Raw genomic sequence first — 14,266 nt, forward strand, 5'->3', positions numbered from 1 at the left:
TCTAGTCCAGAAGGAACGATCTAAAGTGGGACACCTTGCACAATAAATGTTGCAAGCTACGTATATACACTATATACAAGTTACATACTGTATAAAAGCGATATCCACCCTAGGAATACCGACCTATTTGCCAGAAAGAATCCAAAACGGTGAGGAATTGACCGAGAAGAAGCGATTTTTGTTGAACTGCTCATTAAGGCTTAATTAGTCCATAACTTCATTAATAATTGTAATTAAGCAAATGTGGGTAGAAGTTCTATGCACCCTAGGCAGACCTACCTCGCTGCCAAAAAGAATCAAAATCGGTGAAGAATTGAGACAGAAGAAGCGATTTTGTGAAATATGGACAACGCCGGACAGACGCCGGACAGCACGTGATGGCGTAAGGTCGTCACCCGTTGGCTGGATGAGCTAATAATTATGTATGATGTCCAAGATAGTACTGGTCTGGTGGCTAAGCTGAATTCATGATCTTTGCTAAGGTTGATTATTAGTGCGGGCGGCACGGTGGTGTAGTGGTTAGCGCTGTCGCCTCACAGCAAGAAGGTCCGGGTTCGAGCCCCGTGGCCGGCGAGGGCCTTTCTGTGCGGAGTTTGCATGTTCTCCCCGTGTCCGCGTGGGTTTCCTCCGGGTGCTCCGGTTTCCCCCACAGTCCAAAGACATGCAGGTTAGGTTAACTGGTGACTCTAAATTGACCGTAGGTGTGAATGTGAGTGTGAATGGTTGTCTGTGTCTATGTGTCAGCCCTGTGATGACCTGGCGACTTGTCCAGGGTGTACCCCGCCTTTCGCCCGTAGTCAGCTGGGATAGGCTCCAGCTTGCCTGCGACCCTGTAGAACAGGATAAAGCGGCTACAGATAATGAGATGAGATGAGATTATTAGTGCTATAGCTGTGCTATGGTCATCGCTGGTCTGCATTTTTCTCTCGCTCTTCCTGCCAGTCTTTAACTACACTCCAGTTTGGGCAGTCAGCTGCCTCTTACAGCCCTGACACGCTCCCAAACAATCAGAGTCTTTGGATCCACTGAAATATGCATAGCTATCCGTGACAGGCAGATAAAGCAGGGCAATTAGCCACGTAATCCTGGAAAAGGCCAGCCAATCACAATCACCTGCTTCCTCTCTCTCTCTGTCTCTCTCACCCCCTCCATTGCTACGCTTGTCTCTTGCTCCCTATTAGTTAAATGTATTTCATGTGTCCGCTTGCCATCAAATCAAGCAACACTTCCACTAATTGGCTTATGAATTATACAGCAGGGGCCACATTATAATTTAATCGGTGGTAAACATTGCCAGGCCGCCTGTAAAAAATCTACCCCTCATTAATTTCTTAATTTGGGGCGATGGAAAAGGAGGGAAACGGAGGAAGGATGTGTACAGAGACCTATTCGGATCATCCTGAGAGGATGGCGAAGAAGGGAAGTGGGCACTTAGTTGAGATACCAGTTGAATCATACTGTATTTACACCACACACACTCGGATATCCTGTCGTATTTATCATGTATGATGTTTGGATCATTTGTAGCAGCACAGGACTGACAAATGCTTGTTAGCTGCCTTGTTTTAGTTCGTCATTTGTTTGAGAATATCAGGCTGTCATGTAAGCAACATCAAGTGTAAACTCGACACCCCCTCAACACACACCCACATTTCGAAAATGAGGCCACACACACACATGAGCGCACTTTTCTCAGACACCCCCAACCCCCTTTTTTCTGAGCGCCACATGAATATTTGATGCCGAAGCATTAATATTAATTCTAATAGCTTTGCAGAGTAGTTATTATTTCTTTTTAAAGACAAATATTCATTAAAAATTAAGCAATGCCTTTTCGCTGAAATCATCACGCACTTGCACAGATGATGAGCCTTAGGAAACCCTTCAAACGTGACATGAGATCAGGACAGCGGTCAGTTCAAGCTTACTTAAAGGGATCCTTTGTCCGTTCCAGAGGGCCTCCTGATTTCAGCGAGAGCCAGAAGGACAAAGGCATTTAAATATTTTATCAAAGGCACATCTTAGATCTCGCTCCCTTTTTTTCCTCGTTCTCGCTCACCAATTCTTGCTGGTCGACTTCTTCTTCAGCCCCAACATCAACATCACCTCCGGTGCAGCCTGGTGGTAAAAATTGTATGATATTGTAGATACGGCTCCGACGTGGCGGTTCTCTGGAGGGAGGCCTGGGCTCTGATGGGGGTCAGTGGTGACAAGGGTGGTTGATTGGTTCTTCCCCACCTGACTCTAGCATTAAAGCGAGTTTGTGTCTGGAGACTGTGCAGTCAGCGAGAACCCCCTGGGTAAAAACCTCAGCATTCCTGTGTTTAAGTACCACCACTCAAAAGAGCATCCCTTTTTTACATTATTTAGCTCATCATTTATTCAACCCTTATACACACACACAATTCATAATTATTCCATCCTTAATACTTGATGTGTCTTGCGTCTTCCCACTAATTAGCATAAAAGCCTTGCTGCCATTAGTATTATTAGGGGCTTTGATGAAAAACAGATCCCACCTTTGCAACCACAAGCTTCTCAAGTGATTCCTCAAGAAGTCAAAGTTTTAATGATGTGGGGGTTTTTTTTGTTGGTTTTTTTTTTTGGCAGGGTCTTTTTTTTGGAGACGAGTGACGATGTTGCTCTGGAGCGACTGACTCTCAGGTCCACCGATCCTGTGACAGGAGACAGGTAACATCTCGTGTGCTTTAAATGAATACGCAATCACGTATCAATCTAATATCTATCTATCTACCACATTCGGTATGTACACTCACCGGTCACTTAACAGGAACACCTGGACACCTTTCATTCATCTCATTCATTCTCATTATCTCTAGCCGCTTTATCCTTCTACAGGGTCGCAGGCAAGCTGGAGCCTATCCCAGCTGACTACGGGCGAAAGGCGGGGTACACCCTGGACAAGTCGCCAGGTCATCACAGGGCTGACACATAGACACAGACAACCATTCACACTCACATTCACACCTACGGTCAATTTAGAGTCGCCAGTTAACCTAACCTGCATGTCTTTGGACTGTGGGGGAAACCGGAGCAGCCGGAGGAAACCCACGCGGACACGGGGAGAACATGCAAACTCCGCACAGAAAGGCCCTCGCCGGCCCCGGGGCTCGAACCCGGACCTTCTTGCTGTGAGGCGACAGCGCTAACCACTACACCACCGTGCCGCCCACCTTTCATTCATTCATTCATTCATTCATTCAGCTATCCAATTAGCCAATCATGTGACTGCAGAACAACGTATAAAATCATGCACATACGGGTCAAGAGCTTCAGTTCATGTTCACATCAAACATCAGAATGGGGCAAAATGTGATCTCAGTGACTCTGACCGAAGCATGGTTCCAGGACAAGTGTAGGAACTGCTGTTCTCCTGGAAATTTCAGACACAACAGATGAGTAGCATGCTATAGATGCACAATGGTGTAACATAGGGAAAAAAATAAATTCAGGTTTTGATTTTATGTACTGAAATAACTATTAGGCACAATTTTTACAATATCTATATAAATTAGTTATTGTTACCCATTTTAACCTTGAAATCAGCATTTTAATGATTACCCATAATGTATTGTTTATCACGCTAAAACAAGCAAAAACGTCATAAGACAGTGGAAATACTACCTTTACTACCTTCACACGGCGTCTTTCTCGATCGCACGTGCCTAGAAGCGTACCTTCTAGAACATTCCTGGGTGTCACGTAGCCTAGTTCGGTTTTGAAACTCGCTAGGATGGAGTATTTTCGCGAGTTTAGCGGCAAACTTTTGCGCCGCAATTTCTCTATTCTCGAAATTTGTAACCTGAAACCCTACAAGAAATGTTTCATAATGTTTGAGATTTTGAAAAATGCTTCTAGCAAATTTATTTTGCTGTATTTTTCCGTGAAACTTGGCATAATCATCCTTAAGTGATGAGCGTGACATTGTTATTTTGGCATGGGTCACGGAGTTAGTTGGAAGCGGGAGAAATGGGAGTTTCTCAACTACAGCAGCACTTCTCACCATAGATGGCTGGCGTGTTTCACAGCATTTGGGATTTACTAAATCGACTAAATCTCTAGATCTACTGAAGCTACGAGGATATAAATCACCAGGATTCTAATTTACTGGGTGAGAAGTATTATATATATATTTTGAAAGGTTTATTCGTGCTACAAGTCCATGAAAGTTGGAATTGTTTGTGAAGGGGTTAGTTAGATTTTGGTAGCATGACGCGCACAACAAGCAAAAGAAAAAACAAATTTTCTTCTGAATTTCCTTGCTTTATCAAAATTATTTTTTGATCCATTAAAAGACTGTGTGTTTATAATACTTAAGCGATTTTTTTATTATAGAGAATATTTGATCAAAACTTTCAAAACAGCATTCAAAGTGATTTTTCACAGGTGTAAATGTTACGCGTGGCGTCCATAATTACGTTAAATTTTAAGAACTAAAATTCTGTTAAAAATTCTAGATTTGTGCTATCAATTCTGGGGTTTTGCTGAATAATACTTTAGAGTGTTCTCTTACAATGCTGAAAATTCAATGAGTTTTTGTGAAATTCTAGAAAAGTTATTTACATTTTAACGTGCCTGATAGCGATTGTGCTCACACAGCGTGCTACTCATAAACAGTCTTTAGATGTTACACAGAGTGGTGCAGAAACCAAAAAACATCCAGTTCTGCTAGTGGAAATACCTTGTTCATGAGAAAACTCAGAAGAAAATTGGCATGCTGGTTTGAGCCGACAGGAAGGCTCGGGTAACACAAACGAGACCGTCAATGACGGCGTAGCTCACTTCGGCCCTGTCTAGTCCAGAAGGAACGATCTAAAGTGGGCCACCTTGCGCAATAAATGTTGCAAACTATATACACGCTATATATAAAAGTGATATACACCGTAGGAATACCGACCTATTTGCCAGAAAGAATCCAAAACGGTGAGGAATTGACCGAGAAGAAGCGATTTTTGTTGAACTGCTCATTAAGGCTTAATTAGTCCAGAACTTCATTAATAATTGTAATGAAGCAAATCTGGGTAGAAGTTCTATGCACCCTAGGTACCCCTACCTTCACGCCAGGAAGAATCAAAATCGGTGAAGAATTGAGGGACAAGAAGCGATTTGTGTGGAAACTGCTCGTTTGGGATTAATTAGTCCATATCTTCATTATTAACTGCAATTATGCAAATTTAGGCGGATGCTATATACACCTCAGGGAGACCCACCTTCCTGCCATAAAGAATAAAAATCGGGGAAGAGTTGAGACAGAAGAAGCGATTTTCGCGAAATGTGAACAATGACGGACGGACGCCGGACAACACGTGATGGCGTACGGTCGTCGCCCGTCGGCCGAATGAGCTAATAATAACCACTCTTTATAACCGTGGCGGGCAGAAAAGCATCTCAGAACGCGCAACATGTCAAGCCTTGATCCAGATGACTTACAACAGTAAAAGACCACTCATATCAGTCAAGAACAGGAATTAGAGTTGAAACTTCTTCCAAACGTTTCACAATTTCCTTAATGATGATAGGAATTCTGTTCTAATTTTTTTTAATTCATCCAGGTATCACTCATTGTACAATCCTGCCCCGAGTGCAGAAGTACAGGCTCGGCTACAGTGTCACCCACAGGACACAGAGTTTGAAGTCTGCAAGAGGCTGAAGGAGTACCGGAGCCATGCGGCCGCCCTGCAGGCCTTCTACCCCCAGGCTGTGCAGGTCAGCACTGATCAGCAACCCCACACCGTGTTCGAGTGCCTGGAGAGCAGGATAGTGAGTCGTCCTTCCAAAGTCCTGCCTGAATTAAAGATTCAAGCCCCCTCTGGCTCCTCTGGTCCGTAATCACGCCCCGCTTGTTGACCTCAGCTGATCACAAGGGAGTACAGCAGACCAGCTAATTATACACATGTTTAATTAATGTCGCAATAAAACGCAGCCTGTCCGGGCTCTTTGTCAGGGGTAGTATTAGTCCCGCTTCAGTAGTCTCATGCTAAGGAGCAAGAGCTGCTCTGATTATTAAGCCCCCTCTCTCTCCTCTCTCTCTCTCCACATGCTGCAGGGGTCAGTTGACTGGCTCCCAACGGAGAGGAGAGGAGTTAAGTGCGCTGGTTAGCGAGACGTGTTAACAGCCAAGCTTTCAAAATGCCCTCAGATACTATGCCATGACAGGCAGACATTGACTTAATTAGAGCGAATGAGCTCCAGAATATGCATCAGTTCTGAATACATAAACAGGGCGTAAGCAGAAGAAATGACATGTTTTTAAATGATCTCAGCTCACTCTGTGGCAGGAAGAGTATGTTTACTCTCCAAACAAAGATTTTAGACCATATCTATAGGAATACAGTGTTACAGATTATGAAATAAACTTTACTTTCTGAATAGATGCTATGAATGTTTAGATAAGCCACTTTCTTGGGGTTTTTTTGTTTGTTTGTTTTCCAAGTGCAAATACGTTTTATTTCTCGAAATGCATCATCTGGGTCGATCTCATCTGGTTCTTGACAATAAAGATTATTTACGATGCGTCTGTCTGTTTCTTTAAAGGAACAGTCCACCGTACTTCCATAATGAAATATGCTCTTATCTGAATTGAGACGAGCTGCTCCGTACCTCTCCAAGCTTTGCGCGACCTCCCAGTCAGTCAGACGCGCTGTCACTCCTGTTAGCAATGTAGCTAGGCTCAGCATGGCCAATGGTATTTTTTGGGGCTGTAGTTAGATGCGACCAAACTCTTCCACGTTTTTCCTGTTTACATAGGTTTATATGACCAGTGACATGAAACAAGTTCAGTTACACAAATTGAAACGTAGCGATTTTCTATGCTATGGAAAGTCCGCACTATAATGACAGGCGCACTAACACCTTCTGCGCGCTTCGACAGCACATTGATATCTGAGCTCCGTATCGATGCGCTGCAGAAGGTGTTAGTACGCCTGTCATTATAGTGCGGACTTTCCATAGCATAGAAAATCGCTACGTGTCAATTTTTTTAACTGAACTTGTTTCATATCACTGGTCATGTAAACAGGAAAAACGCGGAAGAGTTTGGTCGCATCTAACTACAGCCCCAAAAAATACCATTGGCCATGCTGAGCCTAGCTACATTGCTAACAGGAGTGACAGCGCGTCTGACTGCGTCTGACTGACTGGGAGGTCGCGCAAAGCTCGGACAGGTACGGAGCAGCTCGTCTCAATTCAGATAAGAGCATATTTCATTATGGAAGTACGGTGGACTGTTCCTTTAAGCAGCTTAGTTGTAGTCCTGTATGATCTTGTCATTAATCAGGGACACGGTGTGTGTGATACCCGTTTCAAACTGCTATGTATTAAGAGGTGAAGGATGAAAAATCCATCATGATTGGAAAATTATTAGGAGTGATAATTAGGTGTAGAAACTTAAGATAAATTCCACTTCAGTACATGTTTAAGCAGGAAATGAAATGTACAGGCGGCACGGTGGTGTAGTGGTTAGCGCTGTTGCCTCACAGTAAGAAGGTCCGGGTTCCAGCCCCGTGGCCGGCGAGGGCCTTTCTGTGCGGAGTTTGCATGTTCTCCCCGTGTCCGCGTGGGTTTCCTCCGGGTGCTCCGGTTTCCCCCACAGTCCAAAGACATGCAGGTTAGGTTAACTGGTGACTCTAAATTGACCGTAGGTGTGAATGTGAGTGTGAATGGTTGTCTGTGTCTATGTGTCAGCCCTGTGATGACCTGGCGACTTGTCCAGGGTGTACCTCGCCTTTGGCCCGTAGTCAGCTGGGATAGGCTCCAGCTCGCCTGCGACCCTGTAGAACAGGATAAGCGGCTAGAGATAATGAGATGAGATGAAATGTACAGGAACAACCCCTAAGCTAAGATATTCAGAAACAGTAACAAGAGCATAGCCGCAAGCAGTGATGAAGGGCCCAAGCACGTCCAGTATACCAAACCTGGTATGAATCTAACAAACTGCCTATGAGAAGAATGTCAAAATGTAACACGTGTCAAAACGCACAAAATAACTCACTTCCTGTTGAGGATGGCGAATACAACCCTACACACCGACCAAATTTGACACGGATAGGTGAAACTATAAACCAGGCAAAAATCTCAACGACATGTGGGGGCGCTATGGAGTCCCCCGGACAGACCCGGAGCCAAGCCTCTGTCCTTGAGTAGTGGTGGCCAGGACTGATGTGTGTACCAAATTTCATGAGTTTTCGCCCATGGGAACCACCTCAAAAATGGCCAAGTCTTGAAGAAGAATCCTTACGAAAACAATAGGGCCTTGTACTTCAGTGCAGCGCCCTCTGGTGTACACCGGAGGCTGTGCACCTCCAGTGCTCGGGCCCTAAAAACAGTACAGGAAATAAATAAGTGATTTTTTTGTACATGCTAGGTTCAGTCGTGTTTTGTGGTCATATACATAGTCACTGGCCACTTTATTAGGTACACCCATACATCCACCTGCTGTTTTCTGCAGTTCTCTAATCAGCCAATCCTTTAACAGCAGCACAATGCAAAAAAAAAAAATCATACAGATACAAATCAAGAGCTTCAGTTCATGATGTTCAAACATCCGAATGGGAAAAATTGTGATCTCAAAGTGTGACTTTCTTTCACTGTGGCACGGGTGTCGGTTTGAGCCAGACGGACTGGTTTGAGGATTTCAGAAGCTGCTGATCTCCTGGGGTTTACACACACAAACATCAGTCTCTAGAGTTTACACAGAATGGTGCGAAAAACAAAGAGCATCGAGTTGACTGAGCGACAGTTCTGTGGGTCGAAACAAACACCTTGTTGATAAGAGAGGCCAGAGGAAAATGGACAGATTAGTTTGAGCTGCCAGGAAGGATATAGTAACTCATAGCAACTCTTTACAACCGTGGTGAGCAGAAAAGCATCTCAGCATGCAACAAAAAACAGATCACCACGTTGGGTTCCACTCCTGCAGGCAAGAACAAGAATCTTTGACTCAAGAACATGTTCCTATTAAAGTGGCCAGTCAGCATATGTGTATGAGAACAATATAAAATTTCAAAAGCTATTATTTTCGGTTTTACAAGATGTATTATAGTTCTGCAGTTAAATAAGCAACAGAAGAGAAAATAAACGATTAAGTAATATTGATGTCCTGTCTTTATTTTTAACATCTTTTAGCCTTTCTAATTATGGTTACAGCATTTTATTATTAAGAAGAAGAAGCCTTTATTTGTCACATGCACACTCAAGCATAGTGAAATTCCTCCTCTGCATTTAACCCGTCTGAAGCAGTGAACACACACACACATGCACACACAGAGCAGTGCGCAGCTACACTACAGCACCTGGGGAGTAGTTGGGGGTTAGGTCCCTTGCTCAAGGGCACCTCAGCTCAAGGCCGCCCCCATGTTAACCTCACCGAATGTCTTTGGACTGTGGGGGAAACCGGAGCACCCAGAGGAAACCCATGCAGACACGGGGAGAACATGCAAACTCCGCACAGAAAAGCCCTCATCGGCCACTGGGCTCGAACCCAGAACCTTCTTGCTGTGAGGTGACAGTGCTAACCACACACACACACACCTTGTAAGTCCACCTATAGGATTATAGTTAGAGAGATTTTTGTCATTTCTCTGTGCACTTGTTAGCTGGTGTTTTTTTTTTTTCAAACTGATCAGTTAATTGAAAAGAAAAGAAGAAAGAAAGCACAACTTTATTCATCACACATTTGTGAAATTTCCTCTCTGCATTTAACCCATCTGGGCGGCACGGTGGTGTAGTGGTTAGCGCTGTCGCCTCGCAGCAAGAAGGTCCGGGTTCGAGCCCCGTGGCCGGCGAGGGCCTTTCTGTGCGGAGTTTGCATGTTCTCCCCGTGTCCGCATGGATTTCCTCCGGGTGCTCTGGTTTCCTCCACAGTCCAAAGACATGCAGGTTAGGTTATAACTGGTGACTCTAAATTGACCGTAGGTGTGAATGTGAATGGTTGTCTGTGTCTATGTGTCAGCCCTGTGATGACCTGGCGACTTGTCCAGGGTGTACCCCGCCTTTCGCCCGTAGTCAGCTGGGATAGGCTCCAGCTTGCCTGCGACCCTGTAGAACAGGATAAACCGGCTAGAGATAATGAGATGAGATTTAACCCATCTGAAGCAGTGAACACACACATGCGAGCAATGAGCACATACCCAGAGCAGTGGGCAGCCATGCTAACAGTTGGGAGTTAGGTGCCTCGCTCAAGGGCACCTCAGCCCAAGGCCGTCCCATATTAACCTAACCGCACTTTGGACTGTGGGGGAAACCGGAGCACCCGGAGGAAACCCACCCAGACACGGGGAGAACATGCAAACTCCACACAGAAAGGCCCTCACCGGCCGCTGGGTTCGAACCCAGAACCTTCTTGCTGTGAGGCGACAGTGCTAACCACTACACCACCGTGCCGCCATGTGTCAGTTTCTGAATTTTGGTTTGTGGACTCATTCTTTCTCAACTCAGCAGTAGACCTGAAGTGACACTGAGTTGCATTTTAAGAAAAAACCAAACAGCTCTGTTCTGGGGGAAACAGCCCACTAATCCATTACCAAGTCCAAATCTACAGAAGTGCACTGTTTATTATTTTGTAATAATTATCCAAACCAATTAACTCTTGCAACTAGGTGGGGGCGTCGTGGCTCAGGTGGATAAGGCGCCATACCATAAATCCGGGGACCCGGGTTCGATTCCGACCCGAAGTCATTTCCCGCTCCCTCCCCATCTCTCTCTCCTGCTTATTTCCTGTCTCTACACTGTCCTATCCAATAAAGGTGAAAAAAGCCCCAAAAAATATCTTAAAAAAAACCTCTTGCAACTAGGTCCAGTTTATATGCTGGAGTTTCTTATACATTATTTTACAGGGACACACCTGTAGCCTGACCTACAGCACTAATGTCTCTTATAAGTTCTTATAAATATGTTTAAGAGTCAAATCCAGGCTCAGTTTTGACCTTGTGGGCACTTCATTAATTCTACTTTAATTATTACACTTCGATTTTACTCGTTAAATTCAGAACTGCATTTTTTTAGCACTAACTATGTTTTACTTTGGGACGTATACAGTACTTTCATTCACAGTTTAAGTGGAAGTTGCACTTTCTTGTCAACCAAGTTCCTCTGAGGATGCTTTATCCGTCAAAAATGTCCTCTCTGGAAATCACTCACCATATGATGAGGTTGTAAATGATTTTTGAAGAAAATATTTGTCTCTTTTGAAGCAGAACACTCTGTTGTTGCTCAGTAAAAAACAGAACTTGAAACAGATGTGAAACACTTTTGCAGCGGAGCTTCACACGTGGTTGAAATGCGAATCCGTCAAAAAGTGTCCTCTCCGGAAAACCACAAGGATCGTCATCACTTCAGTTGTTATTACAGTTACCACCGTGTACGCACATCGCTGCACAGGACGTGAAAATTTGTACTTAACATACGTCACATCCACTTCAACAGTTTTTATTCCCTGCTGGGAAAGACCCGAAGAGGGATCATGTCGTAGCGATGTCCGTCCATCCCGGGAAGGGTGCTCACCTTCTGAAATCAACTCCTCTCACAATTTTTGGAGGAATTTCACAAAACTTGGCAGGATTCTTTGTTATATGTTGTTAATACACATATTGCAATTTTGTTCAATTCAGTCGCATTTTGCCAGAGTTACAGCCCTTGATTAACAACCTTGTACTTTCACAATTTCATGAAGGTGTATTTACCTTCTAACATCAACTCCTCTCACAATTTTTGGATGAATTTCTCAAAACTTGGTAAAAGGCCTTATTATATGATGGTAATACACACATTGCGATTTAATTTCTTTTGTGAAAATTTTCCCAGAGTTTTGACCCTTGATTAAATAACTTGTACTTTGACAATTCCATGAGGAATTGAAATCAACTCCTCTCACAATTTGTGGAGGAATTTCACCAAACTTGGCAAAAGGCTTTGTTATATGACAGTTATACGCATATTGAAATTTTGTTTAATTTGGGCAAATTTGACCAGAGTTATGGCCTTCATCATTAACAAACTTGTACTTTGGCAATTTCATCAAGGTGTGCTTGCTTTCTGAAATCAACTTCCCTCACAATTTTTATTATCCCCCGCTGGTCGAAAGGCCCGAAGGGGGATTATGTCATGGCGATGTCTGTCTGTCTGTCCCGGGAAGGGTACTCACTTTCTGAAATCAGCTCCTCCCACAGTTTTTGGAGGAATTTCATGAAACTTGGCAGGATTCTTTGTTCTATGTTGGTAATACGCATATTGTCAAGTCAAGTTTATTTGTATAGCGCTTTTAACAATAAACATTGTCGCAAAGCAGCTTTACAGAATTTGAACGACTTAAAACATGAGCTAATTTTATCCCTAATCTATCCCCAATGAGCAAGCCTGTGGCGACGGTGGCAAGGAAAAACTCCCTCAGACGACATGAGGAAGAAACCTCGAAAGGAACCAGACTCAAAAGGGAACCCATCCTCATTTAGGCAACAACAGACAACATGACTATAACATTAACAGTTTTAACATGAAGTCAGTTTCCTTGATGTTATAAACTCTTCATTGATGGAAACTTGAGTGCAAAACTGTTCATGACAACTGCAGTCCTAAAGTTAGCAAGTCAACTGTAGTCCTCAGCCATAAAAGCATTACTGTAAGAGTCCAGAGCGTCTTCCAAGTGTGACTTTCAACTGCCCACATGGGGCCGTCCTCTACAGGAGTGATGCAATGAAACTCCAGCCAGACACAGGGCACCAGGATGAATCAGGCAGGTCTGAGGAGCAGAAGAGGTCAGCATCTCGATCCCAGGACCGACATGTAACTCAGAGGGATAGATTTGGGGGGGGGGATTGTAATTTCTTTCAATTCAGTCGCATTTTACCAGAGTTACAGCAGACTTGCCAGCGGGGGATATTGTGCTCTCAGAGCACTCTTGTTCACTTTGTTTATCTTACTGTAGTGGACTATAAGAAAGGTGGTCAGTTTTCGAAATACACTAGTGTATATGCCATCTTCTCAATACAAGTAACACGCCCAGTATTACCCCTTTTCCACCAAATCAGTTCCAGGGCTGGTTCACAACTCGTTGAACTTGCGAGCCAGCTGAGAACCAGTTTGCTTTTCCATAGCTCGCGGTGCTAAGGGGAGCCACGTCATTACATCGCTGTATACGTCAGTTACGTCGCTGCGTTTGCATAAACCTTGGTGCGAACATCGAAGCAACAACAACACGGAGAAGAAGCAGCAGCAACAACAATAATAATGTACCCCTTTTCCACCAAATCAGTTCCAGGGCTGGTTCGGGGCCAGTGCTGGTGCTGGTTCACAACTCGTTCAACTTGCGAGCCAGCTGAGAACCAGCTTGCTTTTCCATCACTCGCGGTGCTAAGAGAAGACACATCATTACGTCACTGTATACGTCAGTTACGTCGTTGTATATGTCATTACGTCGCTACGTTTGCATAAACCTTGTCGCGAATATCGAAGCAAAAACAACGCAGAAGAAGCAGCAACAACAATAATAATGGATGACTTCGCGTTTGTACAGCTGCTGCTTCTCGTCACTTAAAAATGGCGACCTTTCGCAGTCTTGTTATTGTTGTTGGTCTTAACAACTCCGCCCCCCCGCTGACGTAAGCGGTTCTTTCCTCTGGCCCAGCAGAGAGTTGGTGCTAGTCTGGAACCGTTTTTTCTGGCCCCAGAGCCAGTTCTTTGTCAGTGGAAACAGAAAACCCAGTTCCAAACTAAGCACTGGCCCCGAACCAGCCCTGGAACTGCTTTGGTGGAAAAGGGGCATAAATGACCTGTAGCTCGGAAATTCTGTGTAGTTAATTTCCATATCAAAAGGTCATTTTTGGTAGCAGAGAAACACACACACAAAAAAAAAATCTGAGGTTTGCTTTTTTTTTTTTTATTATTGTGGACTTGAAAAGTATACCCTGATTGTGAAACAGCCCTTATAAGTGTGAAAGAGACCTAAAAACCTGTTTCAGTATCAATGTGAGGAAGTTCCTGCTGTAGGCTGGTATTACTGCTGGATTTGTGGACTTTTATTTTGACACGCGCCGGAACCGGAAGTGCTCGCACAACACAACACAACACGAGGACAAGGCGCATGCGGATTTTAAACTTGACTGTAAGTGATATTTTGCTGAAAACTGTCCAGCAGGTCATCTGAGTGTAAGTTTATTTCAACACAAAAGTATATATCAAGTTTCTCTGCTGTCATTTACATGCTGTTATTCTCTCCAGGCCATGTTTTTATGCTGTAATTAAGTGTAAAGTT

The 14,266-nt window shown here is 44.0% G+C and overlaps 2 protein-coding genes across 3 annotated transcripts in view; both read left to right on the forward strand.

The window, feature by feature from the left end:
- ak8 (adenylate kinase 8) overlaps positions 1-6,410 on the forward strand; it is a 76,279-nt gene extending 69,869 nt beyond the window's left edge. For both annotated transcript variants that reach the window (XM_060906728.1, XM_060906729.1), the window contains 2 exons: positions 2,611-2,691; positions 5,574-6,410. In XM_060906728.1, the coding sequence (XP_060762711.1) occupies positions 2,611-2,691; positions 5,574-5,850 (358 nt within the window). In that variant the 3' untranslated portion in view covers positions 5,851-6,410. The remainder of the gene's footprint in view (positions 1-2,610; positions 2,692-5,573) is intronic.
- A 7,651-nt stretch (positions 6,411-14,061) lies between these two features.
- ddx31 (DEAD (Asp-Glu-Ala-Asp) box polypeptide 31) overlaps positions 14,062-14,266 on the forward strand; it is a 49,164-nt gene continuing 48,959 nt past the window's right edge. The window contains exon 1 of the mRNA XM_060906730.1: positions 14,062-14,160. The gene's annotated coding sequence lies outside the window, so the exon portion shown is untranslated. The remainder of the gene's footprint in view (positions 14,161-14,266) is intronic.

The sequence above is a fragment of the Neoarius graeffei genome, chromosome 24, assembly GCF_027579695.1.
Source record: "Neoarius graeffei isolate fNeoGra1 chromosome 24, fNeoGra1.pri, whole genome shotgun sequence".
Taxonomy (NCBI): domain Eukaryota; kingdom Metazoa; phylum Chordata; class Actinopteri; order Siluriformes; family Ariidae; genus Neoarius; species Neoarius graeffei.